Below are 20,057 nucleotides of genomic sequence, written 5' to 3'. Positions count from 1 at the left end.
ATAGACCTCTATAGGGCTGGAAGTGTTTTCACAGACACAAGTATTGGCCCCACTGGCTATTAGAAAGATTGCAGTTTTAAGGGATATCTGTGGTGGTTTCACTTTTCAGACCCAGACGCTAGGCCAATCCATTATATTATCTATTACACTCGGAAAAGATAACCAACATAGCATACATAAGTTACTGACCTAGTAATGCTTTAGAGAGAACAAATCAACATAGATAGTCTAATTTTAACCCCGAGCCTTATCTAAACCTGAATTAACCTCACATCTTTTAAATTACTTCACTGGAAATAATCGAGATTCCACTTATTCATCATCACATTCAAATTATTTAACAATACCGGTCTTTAAAATCCAAATTATAACTGAACTGGAGACAACTTTTTTGCAACTCATCAGAAAACACTTCAGCTGGAGAGTTAGGTGTGCTGAAATAGTGTCAGCTGATGCATCATCCAGCTGCTAGCCTCAAGCAAAGAAGAGAAGCCAGGTACAGAGGTCTGTTGATCTCACTTCTTTATCCCCAGATTTTCAAATATCTTAGCTGATTTTTTTTAGCGGCTTACCATGGTTTTAAAAAACACTCCAGGAACAGTGTAACAGTGTAAATGCAGCACAGTTCCCCTGTAACTGCATCTCTAAGGCTAACCATGACCTAGATATTATACAGCTTAGGACTACCTTTCTTGACATATACGATTTATAAGTTGTCATTATACCTGCTTTTTCCCTATATATTGTGTTCAAATCCCAGATTCGGACAAGACTCATCTTTAGTTCCAAAAATCTTTTAATAGCCATCTCATTTAGATTACCAGTAAACAATTTTATAGGTTCAAAGAACTCAAATCGCAAAGCTTGAGGTCCATCGTGTCCATTCAGTACAGAAAGACCCCTGGGTTTAGCTTGACAAGGGGTCCAAACCACTTGGAGAGGGAGCAATATTCTGCAAGGTTCATAAAACTGCTTTTTAAATGTGAATAACTGAATTGGTATACATACAGTTACAATGTAATTACAGTCATCTCTCTGAAGACCTTACAGTAGGCTTTTCATAAACAAACGACAAATAAAATGTTGGTCTAAGTTTATTCTGTACAAACAAGCCAAGCCAAAAGAACCATGAGTTTGGTTAGAGTAGGAAAAACACATCTTAAGCAATTTTCTCTTTATAGTGAAGCAGAAGATCTATTGCTACGATGTACTAAGCAAAAATGGAAAAGCACATAAAACAATAATATAGCAAGGTTACTCAAATAGACTACAATAAATTACACAATACTACATATGCAAAACCCAAATGGTTAATTTCAACCAGTGCCTAATTTACATTTTTGTACTGCAGCTGTCAGCCACACACACACACACACACACACACACACACACACACACACACACACACACACACACACACACACACACACACACACACACAGTGCTATAATTTGCACTACCAGATAGAAACATTTTGGGTAAATTGGACAGTTTTAACACATGTGACCAGTAAAACTTCAATCCATTGTTGGCATGACTCCACAGTAATTCCTCATGTAAGCGATGTGCTGTACAAGGCATTTTAAAGTAATTACAGTAAAAATACATTTTCATAATAAGCAATGTACCATGAGAAATATGTATAAAATAGCTTGATAATAGTAATAATAATACCGCTTTTATGCTTCTCCCAGATCTCATCTCTGTCCACCATGAGTTGTAATGTCACTTTGTTCCACGAGATCAAAATAGATATCACAGAGTAAGAAAAACTTCCCATACAAATCCAACTGTACAAACATTATACTAAGTTCTTGCTAGGTAAAGTTCCAAAAAAGCCAAAGTGGAAAATGAAATGCACTTTTTCTTTTCGACTGCCTTTGAAAATGATTATTATAAAATGACTCTGCAGTTAGACTTCCTATTATGAGAAAGCAAAGGCAGGATGTTCGCGGTTGTACACCTTTGGAAAAAGACAGAACATACATATTAAATCCTATTTTACCTACACATCCTAAATACAGCTTTACATTTCCATTTTTCATCTATGTCACATTTCTCATCTCTTTCTGGCTGCCAGGCTATACCCTTGTGGTAGAGTGGGTGCTGGGCAGGCCTGCAGAGCTGTAGCCAGCGGGAAAGGTGCTGTATGGACTCATGTTGGAAAGGCCCATTAGGGAGTTGGGGATCATGGTGATGTTGTTGGGGGTCATCAGAGGGATGTCGTCAGGGGAGCGGCGCTGACTGAGCGTATAGTCCAAACTAGGCGAGACGTGGAGAGGATTGTGAAGGGCCTCGCACTGGTTCCTTTGCTGGGATGACAAGGTCTCGTCTACTGTTGTGGTGTGGCTTGCATTATTGCCTTTGCTTTCACGCTGCGGACTGGGCTGCTGTGAAGTGTCCTGGCGGCTGCGCTTGTCCTTGCGGTAGTACAGAGCAGCAAAGGCCAGAACGTTGAGGAACAGCAGTGACGCCCCGACAGCAATAGTGACACTGAGCTCTGTGGAGTAATCTCTCGGGTTTGGCATGATCAGAGGACCCATCTCTCTCCCTCCTTCTCCGCTACTGTGGGCAGTGGATAAAGGGGGGCGTCCAGTGCCCCCAGACCTCTTGCCATTGGACTGGGTGGGATCCAGTGGTGTGACCTTGGTGGTGGTGGAGGAGTAATGGAACATGTCATGGAGGTTGTAGAGATGGGGCACCAGGTGTTTCCAGAAGGCTACTTTGGTTGCACGATAATGGTCACGGATACGAGGCTTCAGGCCAATGTGCAAGTACAGCTGGTCGTAGGGGTCATACTTGGACCAGGCTACCTCCTCAAAGCGGTTGGCCTTGGTGTGGATGAACTTGGTGTCCTGTGGCACTGGCTTGTTAGGATCCCTATGAAGACATCACAGGTAAATTTTAGCCTTGGAGGGAAATTAATTTCAATATATATTAACTTTTAGCACAATCCTCTTCAATCCTAATTCAATGAACATTAGATTTTTTAAATATGTGATTTGGCTTATATTTGCCCGAACATCAATGGGCATCACTATTGAAAAATATCTACATCACTACTGTTTTAATAACAGGAGGGAAGTGCAAAGTATTTGGTTGTTACAGTTACTATTCTTAAACTTAAGTAGAATTTGCAGGAATTTCTACTTAGGAATTTTTACTTTTACTCCCTACCTTTATCACAAATAACTCTCCTTTCTGCTCCTTACATTTTTAAACAGGCTCATTATTTAAATTTTTTACTTTAGCCATTTGAGGGGAGTTATTATATGCTGTCACTGAGTACCTTCAAACATCAGGCTGAATCTAAATGGAGGGAACAAAAAACATAAAAGACAACCCTACTGGTGTGTCAATCACCGGCGCTAACCATACACAAAGAGATTAAAGAATTTTGTTTTAAAAAAATACAAATTTAGGCCTCATTTAGCGCAGTATTCAGGGGTTTAAGTGGACTAGAATGATCTGGAATGATGTTTTTGGTGAAGGTGTTTATAAGTTGTGACTGCTAGAGCTACAGAAAAGAAGTGAACATAAAGGAAGAAATGTTTTTTTAAACTAGCAGGTGATTTTAAATTCAATATTTCTAAGAGTTCAACAAATATCAGCAAACAAAGTGTTTCTGTGCAGTTTGCCACACATCTACTAGCTAAAAGTATAGTTGTTGTTTTTGTTCCTCAGAGAGAGCAAAGAAAGTGAGATAACTTCACTTAGATGTAGAAAGATGTAAGAAAAAGGACGGGGTTTATTTTTTAGGGTTATTATTGATTATTTTTAAGGGTAAGGTCTGTTCGTTAAGATTTGAAATTGATGCTTATACGTAACATTCAAATTTCTTTTATACTAATATTTTGCAGGTTTGCAGTAGTGTAGTGAAGTTTATAATGTTGTACTTTGTTGGACTGGTGCATGAGCGGCTGTGGTGTTCATGGTCAATGTAAGATTACATCAGTAGATTGAGGGTGATCGTGCTGTTTAGATTCACTCAATGAATCCTACCGTAGCTTTATACTGTCTAGGCTTTGGAAATCAGTTTATGCAAAAGCATCTGCTTATATCTTGTTGAATTCAGAGCAGCTACACAGGTCAGCTGATCTGAGCCTGTATACAAAAAAAAATCTTAGTTCTAAGTGATTCTTTCCCCACACCGCACCACCACAATCTTATGGTTCACACACATGCCAAATCTCACTGACTATACACATTTTCCTGTTTATCCGTTGAGGCAAAGTCTGCAGTTGAAGGCAAATGCAAACAGAGCTGTTTTTATTTATTCCCTTTGTTTGTCCTCTGCTTCTGTTCTGCATAACAGGAATTCAAGCCGAGTGCAATCATCAGAATTACAATTTAAGTTGAAATGGACTTTCTATTCCTATGTATTAATATTATTTTATGATGCTATTAATATAACATGAGATTCAGTTAGTTTGGTCAAACTTTCACAGCCTGTACTTTTTCACTTTTACTTGATTAAAGAAGTTGAATTGGTACTTTTGGTGCTTTTACAAGATTTTTTATTTTTTATTTTTTTTTAACAAAACATCTTTTCTTGTACTTAAAAAAAGTCTGGTAAAACTGCCCCCTCTGGTGAAAATGACATTAACCTCATTGCTCAGGCCCACAAGTCAAGTCCATAAATGTTGCCCTTCCAAATATATAAGGAAAGATAGCTTTTCCAATGAAATGCAATAGAAGAGAGAAACCTTACCAACATATAAGCAAAACAACAGGTAAACACAATGTAATATCACAAACTCTCCTCAAGAGCTCAGCATCCCCTCATCCCCCACACACTGAAACAGCAGCCTATAGTGATCAGTGCTGCATATCTGCCAACCACTAGGGCCATCACCCACAAAGATTCATTGCAGTTGTGCATTCAAAATGAAGGAAGACTCTGGCATGCAGCAGGGGAGCCCTCCACCACAACTCACTTAGATGTCTTTTATCTTCAAACACACTTAGTAAATCTTTGCCTCGGTATGATGAATTGAAAAACAAAGCTGTCAGAAAAAACAGGTGCAGAGCTCCACTCCAACTCCACATCCTACTGGAAGCCTTTCAGTTAGTGCAATTTGATCTTTGCTTGTTTTGGGCAAAATAAACTCACAATCGCTGAAAATTGAAGACAGATATATAGATGAATAGGCTGCATTTTTTTTGCCTCGATTAAAACCGATTAAAAAAAAAGCTAATCTGCCAGAAGTTAAGACAGATCCTGAGTGAAAAATAAGAGTTCGTCTCTAAACACTTATTTATTACCAGCATTTATCTGTAATACAAGTCGACGTATTTCCGTAGTGACAAAGTGAGTCACTCCTATCAAAAAACACAACTCACTAAAGCTGGCCTTAAATTTATAGAGCACATCTAAACTGTGTCTTCAAACTTTCTCTTCAGTGTAACCTTTTTGTTAAACGCCAATGAACTGCTTTAAACGTTTATGCGAATGAAGCTGTAAATTTTATTAGCCCTTACCTTTCGGACAGCTGCCCAAAGTGATGAAACTGTGTTATGTGCATTACACCAGGTTTTAGAGATAGCTAAACAAGATTTTGACTGTTTAAAAAAAGAGACTAAATAGATACACTCAGTTTTGTCAGCTGATATGACTGTGCTGGACTGATGTCTGATTTTTTTAGGATTTGGCATTATGTATGCAGGGAAGCAATTAAGTTCACAGGAATGGGTGCAGAGTGCAACTGTTTTTAAAACACTTTTAATGAGGTCAAACCAGTTGCAGCAAAGGCAAGGAGACCTATTGCACAATAAGTTGTCTAAATTAAAATCTTTTTAATGTCAGGAATTGATGCAAAGCAATAAAAACTAAAGCACAATTTGGGAACAGTTATGTTATATCACAATCATTTCTGAGCAAAGACAGGAATATGAAATTAGAATGAATGGCAATTTAATGCATTTCAACAAATGTGTAAATGAGTCACATTCTTATTACTTTACTTTTTGCTGAATCCACTGTTACTCACCCACTTTTCGCAAAGTTGGTCCAATAAGTCATAACCACAGCGCTGAGCATGATATCGTTCCTGGAGAAATTACAAGGGAACAGATCAGTGGGGCCCACCATGGGGATGCCAAATACATAAGGCACCTCATCTCCATGCGCTGAGTCTGACCACACTGGCTTCATAAGGCTCTGACAGTGGTGGTAGAAGGCGTAGAAGTAGGTGGGCGAGCCGTAGCGGGCGTGTAGGTCAGCCGTTACCACCGACGGCTCCACCCACTGGTGGTCAGTGAAGAGGGCCACCAGGGTCTTCCTCCTAGTCTCTGGGTTGTCCTTGTCAGCCCAGTCTGTGTACATGAATTTGATTGTCTCCCTCAGTGTGTCCTTCCCTTCTGGGTAGCCATACAAACTGTCCACAAAGTCGGACACAGCAAAGTCAAAGTCGCTGCCAGACACACCGTCTTCCAGGTCCATCACATTCTCCACAAAGCGCAGGCCCTCTCCCTGATTAACACCCAGCATTATATCATAGTTAAGGAACTCGCCCTGCTCCATCAGGATCTCTGGGTCATCTGGGATGACATCACCATCGATGACAGGGCCAAAAGCCACGCGGTAACGGGCAGCCTGGATGTCTTGCTCAACCAGCTCTTTAGCACTTTTCTTCTGCAGGCAGGACACCATGTCTACTGTGTCCAACACATTGCAGCCAACCCTCTCAGCAAGCATGCGAGTGTACTTGACCGGCTGGTAGTTGACTGCCCAGCTGGACAGCGCTGAACCACTCTGGATGATGGCTCTGTGGAACAGACCTTGGGAGACAAAATTCAGAACAAAAACACACAGGACAAAGGCACAGAGAACATAGGTTAACCAGCAAAATCGTATTTATTAACAGCATTCCTGACTGCCAGGAGCAAATACATGATTCACGTTGCATTAATTGGTATTCATAACTAAATCTGAGGCTGGCTGCCCGTTGCTTCTTGTGGCAACAAGATGAAACAAGGCCACATGTGATGTACTTTGATTATTAATCAGGAAGATTAGAAATACAAAGAATGATAAGGCCGGCGAGTTGAGCAGATGAGTAAAGCAGCGGGTAGAAGAAATAAATTAGTAAAGAGGAATGTTGCTTCTTCTTCTGAGAATAAGAAAAACGCCAAAAAGAAAATCCATTCTTTTCTCGGCTGATTTCTAATTTGTCTCATGTGGCGTCTTCTCTATATGCAGATGACAGGGAATGCACATCAAACCAATTTCAACTTGGCTCAATTTTCAGTGAGGAGGTTCCAGTTTTCCTTACACTGGTTATGCACAGAGCTACTGTAATTGCAGCAACGTTATTGGCGTCCTGCTAACAAGCTGCTTAGCATACACGTAGCTTGCTGGTGCCAACTCTGTGGTGCAGGGGTGTGTGTGCAGAGAGCTGAATATGCAGTTACCCTGATCCTTCGGTGTTGATACAGTAAACACGCTGCTCTGTTGAATTGTTTATATGCAGTGCGTCACCTATGTCTCTGGGGATTTTGTTTCTAGCACCTAAAAATGACAAGTGATATGTATCAACTCAGAAATACTCTGCTGGGGTTAAGGAAGAGCGTTCGCTGGAAAAGCAGTGCAGGGGCAGTGTCACTTTCTCCTTCCTTTGCTGTCATTTATTTCAATTTTTTAGGGCAGCAGCTAGCTAGTCTACTTCAAAGACAGCCGGAGGTCTTTGTGCATTTGCTGCAGCCGAGCTAGGACATCCAATACAAACCTCACAAAGGACGGCTCCCGCAGTCTCCCTGTCCTCGCATAGATGAAAACACACAATTTCTGTCCTTCTCGTGATTTTGTCCAGCATCAATGGGAGAACCAGGACAATAATACAGCAAAGATAAGATGTTCAACTCCCAGCAGGCCACCCATATTGAAATACACATCTTTGATTCTTGCAAGGCGCTTTGGATGACTGTAAATCAAACAGCATGTTTTATTGTTATCTAGTTTTCTTTTTACCGAGTGTCAGAAGATTCCTGTAGGTAATGTATATCCTTTGCAGAGGAATTTCAATTAAAATCAAAGTGTCTTACACTGTTCAAAATATATGAAATAATTTGGTTTAAAGTATGTTTTCAGTTACAACACTAATGCAGCAGTTGTGTGTGTGTGTGAGTGAGAGAGAGAGAGAGAGAGAGAGAGAGAGAGAGAGCCAGAGCCGTGGAGGAGGGGTTTATCAGTTTTTAATGAGAATATCTTAAGAATTCAGACTGCTTCATTCTCATGCCAACCTTGTCTTTGGTAAACAATGTCTTCGCTCAAGGTTTTGCAATGACGGACGACAAACACACAATATTGTTGGCATTTTTAAAACATTTTCGGACGCTGCAGGTAGGCACACAAGGGTAAACAAACATCACGCGGAGAGACTGAAATATAAATGAGTTGGAATGGTAAAAACTGATGGTCACAGGTGAACTCGAAGACATGCTGAAAACTTTATAATGCCAGTAGGCTTCTTTAAGAGCTTAACGTTTTAAGAGGCAGAGCTCTTAGCCTGATTAGATTGAGTAGAGGGGAACAAAAGCAATCACTTACTTAACGAATACCCCCTTTACCCTACTCCCATATCATAACACTTCATCTCCCTGCCAGAGCATTTGGAGCTTCATTTGGAGAACAAAACTCTAAAACTGCCCCCCGCCAAAACCTCAGGTTCATTGATATACTGGTGCTGAATTTTGGCATTAGTTATAGCCCAAACAGCAGGCATTAACACCACATCAAAGTGAGAGACAACTTCAAAAACAGTGATTGCAGATTCCTACCCTCTGAGTGGTGGGATAGAGTCAGCAAACTGACGCAGGAAGCACCAATTCCAGATCCAAAAACCGTGATGCGACTGGGGTCTCCTCCAAAGTACCCGATATTTTTACTTATCCAGCGTAGGGCTTGAATCTGGTCCAGGAGTCCGTAGTTTCCTTTTGCTGCCTGGTCACCGGTACTGAGGAAGCCTGGTGTATACAGAGAGACAACAGAGCCAGTGATGAAGAAGAGCTCGACCAAATATGTCACAGCTTTGATCTAAAGCTGTAGCCCAGCGGGGAGTCTGAATGAACTGACACCATTCCCCCTCAGGTGTAAATATGCCTTTGCTCTCTCCCACAGTGTTCCACTAACTTAGCCGACTCCTTGTAATAGTCTTCCAAGCAGGAGCGCCCCTTACCAAGCGATCGAGGCTCCGCTGCTCGTGAAATTTCAATGCTCTCCTCATAAGAGTGACTTCATAACGTTTAATGTAATGTAAATAAACCTTTTATTTCCAGAAATAAATGTCATTAAACTACAGCGAGGTCACCGTTGCCCTTACACTTGCTCTTGTTACTGATCCGCTTGTCAAGTCTCATCCAAACACCTTACTGTTTTGAATGTTAAACACAGGGTGGAGGGCGTGGGGGGGCTCTCGACCTTGTAAATGCCTGCGAATGGCGCAACCCTCCGTAGCGTATTTAAATTGTTTTACTTCGAAGAAAGGCTGATAATCTTGTACAGATTAGATAAATCCATCGAAAAGAAGATAAATTGTGTTTTCAGAGTGGGTATAAAACAGATTGTGTGAAACAAGGACATGGCATGATAAGTGTTTGCATAGCTTTTCCTCTGAAGACAACATTTGTATGCAGATCAAGCTACACTATGCTACCCAGATCTCAGGAAGCTATATTTCCTTGTACAGCTTTCCACTATAGTTTTCTCTCACGTCTGTACTACATTTTATATGGTAATGACAGCAGCACAGTTGATGCTAATGACAGCGGTGACAGTTTATTCTCCCAAGTTCAAGCAGGACTAAACGTGTTGTTTGAAATGCCATTAAAATGTACCGCACCTAGTATTCCAATTCTGTAGTTGAGCGTGACGACGACAACATTTCCGTAACTGGCCAAAACGCTGCCGTCCATCATGTTGCCGGTGCCCTCCATGTAGGAGCCTCCATGGATGTAGACCATCACGGGCCGCGCTTCGGAGTCCCTTATATCTGCAACATCGACGCACACATACACACACACACACACAAATGCTAGGCAAACACCTGCAGAGGTGGGGGTGGAACAACAGTGAAATGTAGACTTAAAGGAGAACTGTTACTAAAACTTTATGGCCCAACCACTTCAGTATGAGGTATGGGAAAAGACTGCTTAGAAAATGTGCTCAGAAGCAAGCTAGGGTGGGAGGCCTGTGGTCTTGAAGCTGTAATGACAAATGGCAAATATGCTCTGACACGTGTGTATGAATAATAAATAATTAACCACAGTTTCTATAGTGCATGTGAGGTGCGGGAGCAAGCATTATGTATAACATGCATGCGTAAGCAGTATTAAAAACCCACAAATTTGAGACTGTCTATGTTTAGACCTAACTTTATAGATATGAAGTGGAAGGTGTCACACTACTCTGAGCTCTTTCTATTTATTAGTATGATCTAAGAAGGAAACAGTCCTCTGTTTTCGCTATGAACATAAAATCTATATTTCATGTTTTGGGGCCAATTTATTATATTGACGAATGACTGTCTTTACAAAGGACTATAAGACAGATAAGTAAGAATGCAATCTCTGGATCAATGTGCATGAAAATAGAGATATAGCACTTACTGAAAGGATTGCAACTGTGTTCAGTACAAGACCGAGATGCACTAACAGGAAACTTATGTAATCATAAACCGGATAACATTTTTCTTATTCCTCTTCAAATAAAAAGAAACCCCCGCAGTTCTTTAGGAAAGTCAAAACAAAGGAGTGTAAGATCTTCATGAAACTAAAAGAATCCATGCATCAAGACTTTGAGCTCTTAAAAATACCTTCAGATATATGTATCTCAGCCGCCCCTTTTTTCTTGTGTTGGCTCCCTGGGATTCACATAAGAAAAAAAAAAAAAAAAGAAGTACAGAATTCAAAATAGCATGGTTGACTGTGCCTCTTAAATAATATACTGTCGGTCCAGACTTTCCTCGGTACAAAAAAGGTAGATGAAGTTAGGTATAATGTTAGTGTTAAGACGCTAACATTATGACACAAAATGATTACTGTTTATAATTCAGGTTTTAACAAATTGGTATTACCCGTTAAATCTTTTGTAAGTACGCACACATGCACATACACATGCTGTTGCCGTTGAACGCTTCAGTAACTGTGACAGCGAAGGATGCACGTATCTTGGTTCATCCTTCTCTCTATATTTAGACAAAGTGTCGCGTTGATTCTTTGCAAAGGGAGTGGAATATAAGGTATATAGTGTTTTGGTGAATAGTGATAAAACTGCGAATAGTGCAATATTCAGAAACAGCCTGTGTAATGTGACAGGACGAGACAGACCACTGGAGGTAAGTGAAAAAAGGGGTTTCACATCAGTGAAACAGGTAATAAAGTCAGAGCATGCCCCGGGTGCCTTTTAAATAAACAATGAACAAGTCTGAAGAGAGAAAAATGTATAGAAGAAAAGGGCAATGTTACTCTGAAATAATGTGTTATTTAACCTGTTTGCGGCCAGATGAGTAGGCCTGTTGGAGGAACTCATTCGAGGGGCTGTGGGGCTGCACCATTTTGGACTGCTACCTCTCAAGGAGGCTGTTTATCTGTTGTTGCTATGCTACCAGAGAAAAGCCAGTCAAAGCGTGGCATCTTACAAGTTGAACACGGCTAAACTTTCAGCCCCCCCAATTATGTCAAATACTCTGGAGGGAAGCTGTAACTGTAAGAAACCAAAACCTAATTGAAGTAACCTGAATTAAAGACCTCTGTTTGTCAACATTTGATTTAGGGAACACGCAGCATTACCGTGGTGTTACACTGTGCTGCTAATTTGCAGATTCACTCAAAATGTTTCCTCGCTGGTTCATTTCACACTTCTATTAGTTAGAAGAATAGGACTGGATTCAGCATGCGATAGACGGTTGACTCCTGTACCTCACTAATTAGCCCCCAGCAGACATGCTGTCGGAGCAAAGCAGTGATTCGGTAATTTTAAAGAAGTTTTAGAAAACATGGAAAGCTAGCACTTCTACTTTTACTAGCACTGCTGTAATTTCCACTGGTGCTGTAGGCTCGTTATTTTAAAAAATACCAAAAATCTCATTTAGTTAAAGGGGGGACCAGTGCTCGAACAACACCTTGGCTCTGAAGTACTTCACTCGATATCTGTTGCTGGGAGAACATGCACATGCCTCAGTCTGTCTATGTTTAGGTATGCAGAGGATCAATTAAGTGGCATCAGTGAAAACTCTTTAGTTGCCTACCAAATCATTACCCCTAATGTGACAGCAACATGTCAGACAATGATGACATTGCACTGGGCAGTAAATCAGCCCTTGCTGGCAGCAGTGGCATGGATATTGGTTACACGCATGCTTTATGATGATCACAGCACAACATCAGGGCCACGATAAACAGTGATCAATGGACGTGGAACGCCATCGCTGTCCTTTTTACCACACCAACTCACCATCGTCTGTTGGAGCGTAGATGTTTAGATACAGGCAGTCCTCGCTCTGATCCTGAATGTATGTGGCCACTGTGTCCAGGTTATAGGTGAACCATATTGGCATCATAATCTCTGGCACAGTGTTGTGGATGTTCTGAGGGCAGACGGGCATGAAGTGGGTAGCGTTCTTGATGCCTGACCAGGAGGAGGGCTGATCAGGGGGCATGAAACGCTTCTCGCCCAGGGGTGGGGCAGCATAGGGGACCCCGAGATACTGATCTACTGGCCTGAGGACCTCACTGGGCACAGGAACCCTGAGGCCGCGCAGTTTCCCATACTGGGTGGTCACAGTTGGGTAATATTTCTGGCTCGTTGCCCTGGTCAGTGACCAGCAGGAACATAATATCCACCAAAGAAGAGCACAATGGGTGATGGTTACAGTCCCTTGCCGATGTAGCAGGTGTGCAGGCAACAGATGGTCTCTAAATGTAGCCAGCCACATGGTTTGGGCAAGATGGTGCCCTTGCACAACACAAATGCACACTTTAGTGTCTATTCAGTCCCTCTGCACTGACCCTGTCAACCAGACATCACTCACTGTGCCTTTAGATCTGACAGTTATAAAATCCGAATACACCTCAACCAGGTATCGAGCGCCCCCACTTCCAGCTTTCATTGCAGGGAACACAGATCTGAAAACGAGAGGATTTGACAAATTAGACCAGAAAAACATGAAAATGTGTGAAAAGAGTGAAAAAAACAAAAAATATCCACATAAATGATATTTTTAATAAAAGCATTACCTTCCTCCAGTTTAGTGCTAAATGCACACACTGGCTTGATAATAACCTTTTTATGCTTGCTCATGCACAAATCACTGAATACTGATCTTTGTGTATCAGTGGAGGAGGCGATAGGGAAAATCTGAAAAACCCATCTGCTGTGATGTTGGAGTGACGCTGCGAAACCATCTCTAGCTAAAAGGTGTTAAGAACTCAATTTATTATGTAAAAGCAACACAGAGCAGAAGAGACAAATCTTTGATAAGTACCAAAGCAAGATTAAAAAACGGAGAATAAATATGACTCGACTGGAATGTTTCAGTGTTTAATTTATTTCAAAAATCCCAAATCATAAGTGGAGTCTTTTTCTTTTCTTTTTTTTTTAGTCTTTCAGTGCATCTAAGCAGTACTGTCAGCTGTTGACATGATACATAATGGAAGTGATGAACATTCACAGAACAAACATGCCTGATGGGACCCAAACCTCTCCACAGGGTGGAGTATTTCGAAAAGCCTTAATGTCTGTAACTGCTCTGCACTTTTTGCTTCCACTACTTTCAGGTGTCATAAATGGTAAGTCAGTGAATGGAGAGTTCAAGGCAGGATGATTTATTTTAGCTTTTGGATTTTTACTGCCTTTTCTAGTTTTTAACCACTACAGTTTTCATTTCCTAGAAGAACTGCATAACAGCAAAGCGCAAAACAATAGAAGCTGCAAAATGAATTCCTTGATTTTTGACCTGTTAGTCCTTCAAGTAACCAACCACATATTAACACATATTAGTCTGTCTCCTACCTCACTGCAAATGCAATCACCAGGTACCTAATAATAAGTAGTTACTGATTTATTGGTGTGTAAGCGTCACACACAGTCACCCCAACCACATGTGTGCACAGTGGTAAAATAAAATGTAACCTTACCCCATGGAGACCTATAGAGAATAGCTTCTCATCCAATTAACAATGCTCTAATACAAAATTCATCCCATCTTAGTCCTTATGGTCTAGGACAGCAGTAGGTGTGATGTGCTTAACATCAGGTTCACACTGGTATGTCAATAAGCAAAGCAAAAGCAAGCTTGTTAACCTATTTAGATTATTGATAAGCACTTCACTGAGGTTTGTCAAAGCCTGCTGCTAAACAGCTCCATTTTTAACCCGATGAACCTAAGTAATAAGAAAGGGAGCAATTTCTTCCCGCTATTATAAACACTAATTAACCATAGCCGTGGCGCACCGGTTTTCCTTGTTCTCTGCAACATTTTGTTTACACTGGCAGGGACACAAACACAAACAGAGGCAGCTCGTCCTTTTCTTTTGCAGGTGCTGTGCATCAACCAATATGAACATCATTACATTATTCCCATTTCCAAGCAATGAGACAATTCAGATACATTTTTATTCTCACACTAGCACCGAGGTTCATTTGAGAAATATTGTAGATCTGTGCCTGGGGCCAGCTTTGTCTGTATTAATTAACAGTTATGAATGTTCCACCAAAAGCCAAAAAGGACAAGACTTGTTCTATCCCCTATCTTTTATACGACAATGATGTACAGCTCCCACGACATTTAAATGGGAAAGATAAAGAACCAGATTTTTTTTTCCTTTTTTTTTCTTCTGTATATCAGGGCACATCTCCTGGTTTGAAAGTGACACAGATAATAAATCATTTGGATCCATTTAGAGGTGAAAAAGCCTTCTCTCTCTTCACAAAACCTGCTGTGAAATCATTATCCATTATGAAATTAGCGGTAACATGCTGTACAGAGGGAATCACTAGTCAGACTTGGTTAGTTGTCTCTGGTTTAAGAAGCAGCAAAAAAAATAAAAGGCAATGCTGGAGATCGAGGAGATAATATGTAGACTTAAAATGAGAGGCATTACCTTTCTCATCACACATTTGCAGTGTTGCTTTCAACACATCGGTACGTTTTTCTCCATCTGACATCCAATCAGAGTCCTAATTTAAGTGTCGGAGCAAATCTGAGGTGGTTTCTTTTGGGGCTGTACCTCATATAAAATACTTATTTTGTTTCACTGACGTCACTGCAGACAGTCAAACGCCTGCATACTGCTTTCCCAACTTCTTCTGGTGTGCGATGGGACAGATGTGGATAAAAGCTTTATAGCTTACACCAAATGGGCCATGTAATAAAATTGAGCTATCACTCAGTCAAGTATGATACACCGCAAGTTATTTAGCAATTTAGACTGGCAACATGCCCAGAACCCAGTAACTAAGTTATATTTAAAAAAAAGAAAGAAAGAAAGAAAAAAGAAACTGTTTTACAACCATAATGTTTTACTCTAACAGGCTTGTTTGCACTATGCACACACACATGTGGGTGCGCCACATCTGTGGTTTAAGTGAATACCTAGCTTCCCTGAAGCCAAAATACTTCAATTCCCATTTGACTGACTTGATCCTAGTTACAAACCTATTAGAATGATTGCTGTAATCATGTTTCACTCCCACCATTACTATCTCTACACCTACATCATTGACAGGCACACAAATCAACTCCAATTCACCACTAATAAAAAAATCTCAACAACATCTTATCGACTGGATCCTGGTAGCCCGGGGCCCCCCCTGACATGAAAAGATTGGAGAAGGAGCCTGTGTCAGACAACAGTGGGCTACCGAGCTCCCAATGCCCTTGTAATTCGACTGGTGTGGATCAAACCCGTTTTAGTGGATTTCCCAAATCCCCCTAATTTTGCAAGGCAATAAAGAGGAGCAGGGATTGGTGTAGGGGTGAAAAAATATCCTCCGCGGAAGGTGTAGGTAGCACTCAAACATAATGATCACTGCTTTATAAATTAATGCAAGGATGCAGACCAGAGAAAACCAAGCCACAGCCCACGTAGCATCGACAAACTGCTGTAGTGTGTGTGTGTGTGTGTGTTTGTGTGTGTGTGTGTGTGTGTGTGTGTGTGTGTGCGCGCGCGCGCCTTACGTTGTGACTGGGAAGCTTGTTTAATCTAGGTCTAGGACGGTGTAATGTTGGATAAAATTTGGGAAAATAAAACACCGAGCACAGAAAATAGCCACTGTGGTAAATCGCAAAGCAATCGCTATAAAGAACACAGTCAACCCAGATGTCAGTGATCAATCTGAACAAAGATTCATCTCGTGGAGAGAAGAAAAAAGGCATTAAAAAATATCAGAATCATTAGGTTAACTCACCTGCTTATTCACAAGCTAAGACGCGCTCCATCTCGAGATTTCCTCCATACTATGCCCGTCAGTTACATAAAACAATATGTTTCGTGCGTGTGTGTGAGTGTGAGTGGAATATTTCTCCGGTTTCGGTATCAAACGCGCAGATCTTCACTCTTATCTCCTGCTTCGCACAGTCTGTGTGCTTTGCGCATTCACGACGCCAAGGTCAGGAGCGCCAACGGTTTTAATGGAGCGCCCACCATAGAGATCTCTCTACGGCGCCCACTGCTAGCGCGTTACTAGGCAACCACCGGGATACGCCGGTGCATTAAATTCACCATCCAAAAAACCCGACTGAATCCCAATTTAGAAACCATTAACTAAGCACCTTAACCTCGGACTGCACTCATGGGCGCACACGTTTCGTGTAGAGGTAAAACCCATCTACGACTGACCACATCAAAAAGTAAAGTGAGCAGGCCTGCACGGACAGAGAGAGAGAGCGAGAGAGAGATCACAGACACATTTGCATTGGCAAAAGCCTTTTTAGCAAATTGTGACAACAACGGCAAAATAGAAAATGTTGCAAACCAGCCTCCAGTGTTATCCCATGCTTTGCAGCACATGTTAGACCTGATCACCCCCTCGTAGTAGTCATTAAAAATCTTATTCGTACTAGATCTACACTACACAAACAATCAGACTGAAGATGCAAAAAACGAAAAAAAAAAAAAAAAACTAGTTAAATGCTCTGAGCCAAAATGACCACAGGTGCTAGGAAACCAGTCTATGACAGGTAAGGGGGGAAAATATATCTTCCCTGAAAAACAGAGATCATTCCAGTAATTGTTTTTTGTTTTTCTCTAGCTTGCTGACTTTCTGTTTAAGCACCTGTATGTGGGGAATTGGGCTTATGCTTTTGTTGCATTCAGTGGTTAAACTAAATCTAAAAATATGAACATCACACTAGAATCTGTCCCAACGATACAGATGAGTTATGAGACAAAGTTGCTGACAGGGCAGACATATTCCCCCACATATCCTTTTTTTTTTTTTAATAATGCCCAGTGGTCACAGCTATGATGCACAGCTGAGGGATCATTTCTAGACTTCTTGGAGAGAGATGCTGCCCAGTGTAGTGTGCTTCAAGCTGGGTTACAAATGAAAGTTTTTTACAGAAATGAAAATATTTTGCATATATGTTGGTTCCCATGCAGGGAACAATCCCTGTTTATTACAATGAGTTTCAAACGCATCTGACCACATGAGCAGAATACTATTGGTTATCAAAGGACAAAAACATTGCAAATCTAACAGTCGCCATTTATTCAATTTTAGCGTTATTTGCCTAACTCAGTCAAAAAAAGCCAGAAATAAATCTACCATGTCATTTCTTAGTGACCTCTGAAGTCTTAATCCTACAGCTGGCCTGATAGACCCACATCTTCCTTTTAATCAGTGTTGCCTGACCCTGTGGTTCCAGGTCTGGGTCACACACTCACCTGTGAGCTCCTGTGTAAGATTTGTAAGGCTGCCAGATGGGTTAGGAATGGTCCTGCTTAAGTTGCTTTCAGAAAAGGCAGAGAAAATGCTGACCTGACAGTATCTGTATGTACACAGCTGGCAATGCCCTTGTGGTAACAAAAACAGGTCACTGTCACTGAAGCAGACAGACACATCCACCTGGGAGGGTAAAAGTATGAGATGCACTGACTAATGAGGAACCAGTTTTTCACAAATGGAGATCTGAGCATTTTAACCCAAAATTTGGGTTTAGTTTAAAATCTAAAATACTGGGGAAATTATAGACCAGTTAGAGGAGTATGGGACTCATATGACACTGTGATACAATAAAAAACAAACTGAATTCAAAAAGAAGAGCGAAGGCTCTAATCAGAAAAGCAAGTCTGCAGAAGTTGGAGAGTTGGCTCAGTGCTGTGGTTGAAATGGGGTTCTCTGTAGGTTCTGCTTGTTCTACGGTTTACCTAACAGAACTGAAGAGTGAACAAAAAGCAGACCTCTTCACCATTGCTTCAAGAGCCCTGCTAGAGCCCAACAAGGAACATTTCAGTCTGGACCCAGATCAATTTGCTGCCTGCCTTTATCAAAATGGCCTTTATAGCTTTCATGTACTACGTGTTTGATGCTCTGCAGGTGGTCAATGCTCACCTTGATTATAGAAACAAAGCTCACATACAAATTCTCTTTCTCCCTTTTGCTTTTTGATAAAGGTGAGTATTGTCTTTCTTTTTTGATTCCCTTTGCCCTTCTCAATCCATCTTTCCCTCTGCAATGTTCCTCAGGACCTATGCTGCAGTGCCCGCCTTGTGGTAAGAAGATACAATATCAGCATGTCCAAACAATGCACATCACTCCCACTGTACTCCCCAATCCGCCCTTTCACCACATTAAAGATTTTATGCAAGATGAACGCTATCATGTTCTACTGACATTTTCTCGGCGGTGTACCATATCATCTTGCATTTATTTGTGATCATTTATGGAAATGAATCAACCTAAAAGGTCTCTGTGTTGCTCAAAAATGCCATAAATAGATGATATAAAACTTTAATGAACCCCAGGGGGAAAGTGGGTCATAGCAGCAACAGAAAACAGGATATACTGTAGGTAACAGCAAACACAAATGTTTGCTGCAGACATCTGGGGAAAATAATACAACGGGATACGTGAAATATGCTTGTTATCATGACTGTTAGATAGCCAATGTTAGACAGGATTTTATCTGGAGGTGGTCACATGTGCACAGTTTGTGGATTTAAATCACAAATGTTGTGTGCGCAAAATGTGTATCACTGGAGGAAAGTAACACATGAATAATCTACCAAAATTTGGTAATCAGAATTATATAAGGATACTAATGATTTTACAGTTGTGGGTAAAATATTTATAGACGCCCCTCAACCCCCAAAAATTCTGTTACGTAACCAAATTATCACCAATTGCTATTCAAACCTGCACTTATGAGCCTGCTCAGAGTGCCCTTTTCTGCAAGGCCGGCTGTATTATGCAGAAATGATGTGGCTGTCAGACACCCCTGGGTGTTCTTGAGGTGAGGGAGTCCCAGGCAAAGAAGGAATGTTGTAATTTTAGGTTATCACCTCATTAAGTGCATTTACATGAGACCCTTTACCACTAATTATCTAAATGGTATCCCTTTACATCTAGATAAAGCCTGAATATAAATGGCTCACGTAACCACCTCCAAAAGAGTGGAATGACACAGACTAATGATTTATTTAACTTATAAATATTTCTCCTATAATAAATATGATAATGTGTGTTTCTTATTGTCAAAACTTGTGGTTTCTGCACAAAGGGACAGGAAAGCTCATATATCATATTGTTTTCATAGTTTTTCTAACTAGTGTCTGTTGCTCAATGTTTTCATCTAAATAAAATATTTTCGAATTTAAATTTGCCCAGAAGGACAGTTAATTTAGTCCCTCTTCTCAACATATGCTACCCATCACAGTATACCTTCTGTGCTCCACCCACAGATGGTGCTGGCGTTTAAGGATTACTCCCTGAATTTGGTCTATCAGGAGAGCTCTTCCAGTCGACGCTGCAAACGCTGCACTGAAACGCATACAAATAGGCGGCAATGCAGGGTTACGATTTAGGGAATATTTAAAGGCAGTTTACGTGAAAAAAGAAC

General features: G+C 40.9%; 1 protein-coding gene across 2 annotated transcripts; it reads right to left on the bottom strand.

The window, feature by feature from the left end:
* Window positions 1-1,355: 1,355 nt before the first annotated feature.
* On the bottom strand, window positions 1,356-16,857 carry nlgn3b (neuroligin 3b). 2 transcript variants are annotated; one of them, XM_085174709.1, is made up of 7 exons: window positions 16,406-16,857; window positions 12,452-13,122; window positions 10,812-10,859; window positions 9,840-9,989; window positions 8,779-8,964; window positions 5,991-6,780; window positions 1,356-2,880 (listed from the first exon to the last, which is right to left on the bottom strand). In XM_085174709.1, the coding sequence occupies exons 2-7, from the start codon at window positions 12,930-12,932 to the stop codon at window positions 2,082-2,084; spliced, it is 2,454 nt and encodes an 817-aa protein (XP_085030835.1). In that variant the 5' UTR covers window positions 12,933-13,122; window positions 16,406-16,857; the 3' UTR covers window positions 1,356-2,081. The 2 variants fall into 2 exon arrangements, with proteins under 2 accessions (XP_085030835.1, XP_085030836.1); XM_085174710.1 differs by lacking the exon at window positions 10,812-10,859 and having other exon boundaries at window positions 16,406-16,856.
* Window positions 16,858-20,057: the final 3,200 nt, after the last annotated feature.

This window comes from Neolamprologus multifasciatus, chromosome 10 (assembly GCF_963576455.1).
Source record: "Neolamprologus multifasciatus chromosome 10, fNeoMul1.2, whole genome shotgun sequence".
In the NCBI taxonomy this organism is placed as follows: domain Eukaryota; kingdom Metazoa; phylum Chordata; class Actinopteri; order Cichliformes; family Cichlidae; genus Neolamprologus; species Neolamprologus multifasciatus.
The sequence above is the reverse complement of the archived record's forward strand: the minus strand, read 5'-3'. Positions and strand labels throughout refer to the sequence as shown.

Coding starts and splice junctions, on each gene's coding strand:
- nlgn3b (XM_085174709.1), bottom strand. CDS start 12,932: ATGTGGCTGGCTACATTTAGAGACCATCTGTTGCCTGCACACCTGCTA. Junction 6,781..8,778: donor TCTATCCCACCACTCAGAGG/GTAGGAATCTGC, acceptor TTGTCTCCCAAG/GTCTGTTCCACAGAGCCATC. Junction 2,881..5,990: donor ACCAACTTTGCGAAAAGTGG/GTGAGTAACAGT, acceptor ATGTCTTCATAG/GGATCCTAACAAGCCAGTGC.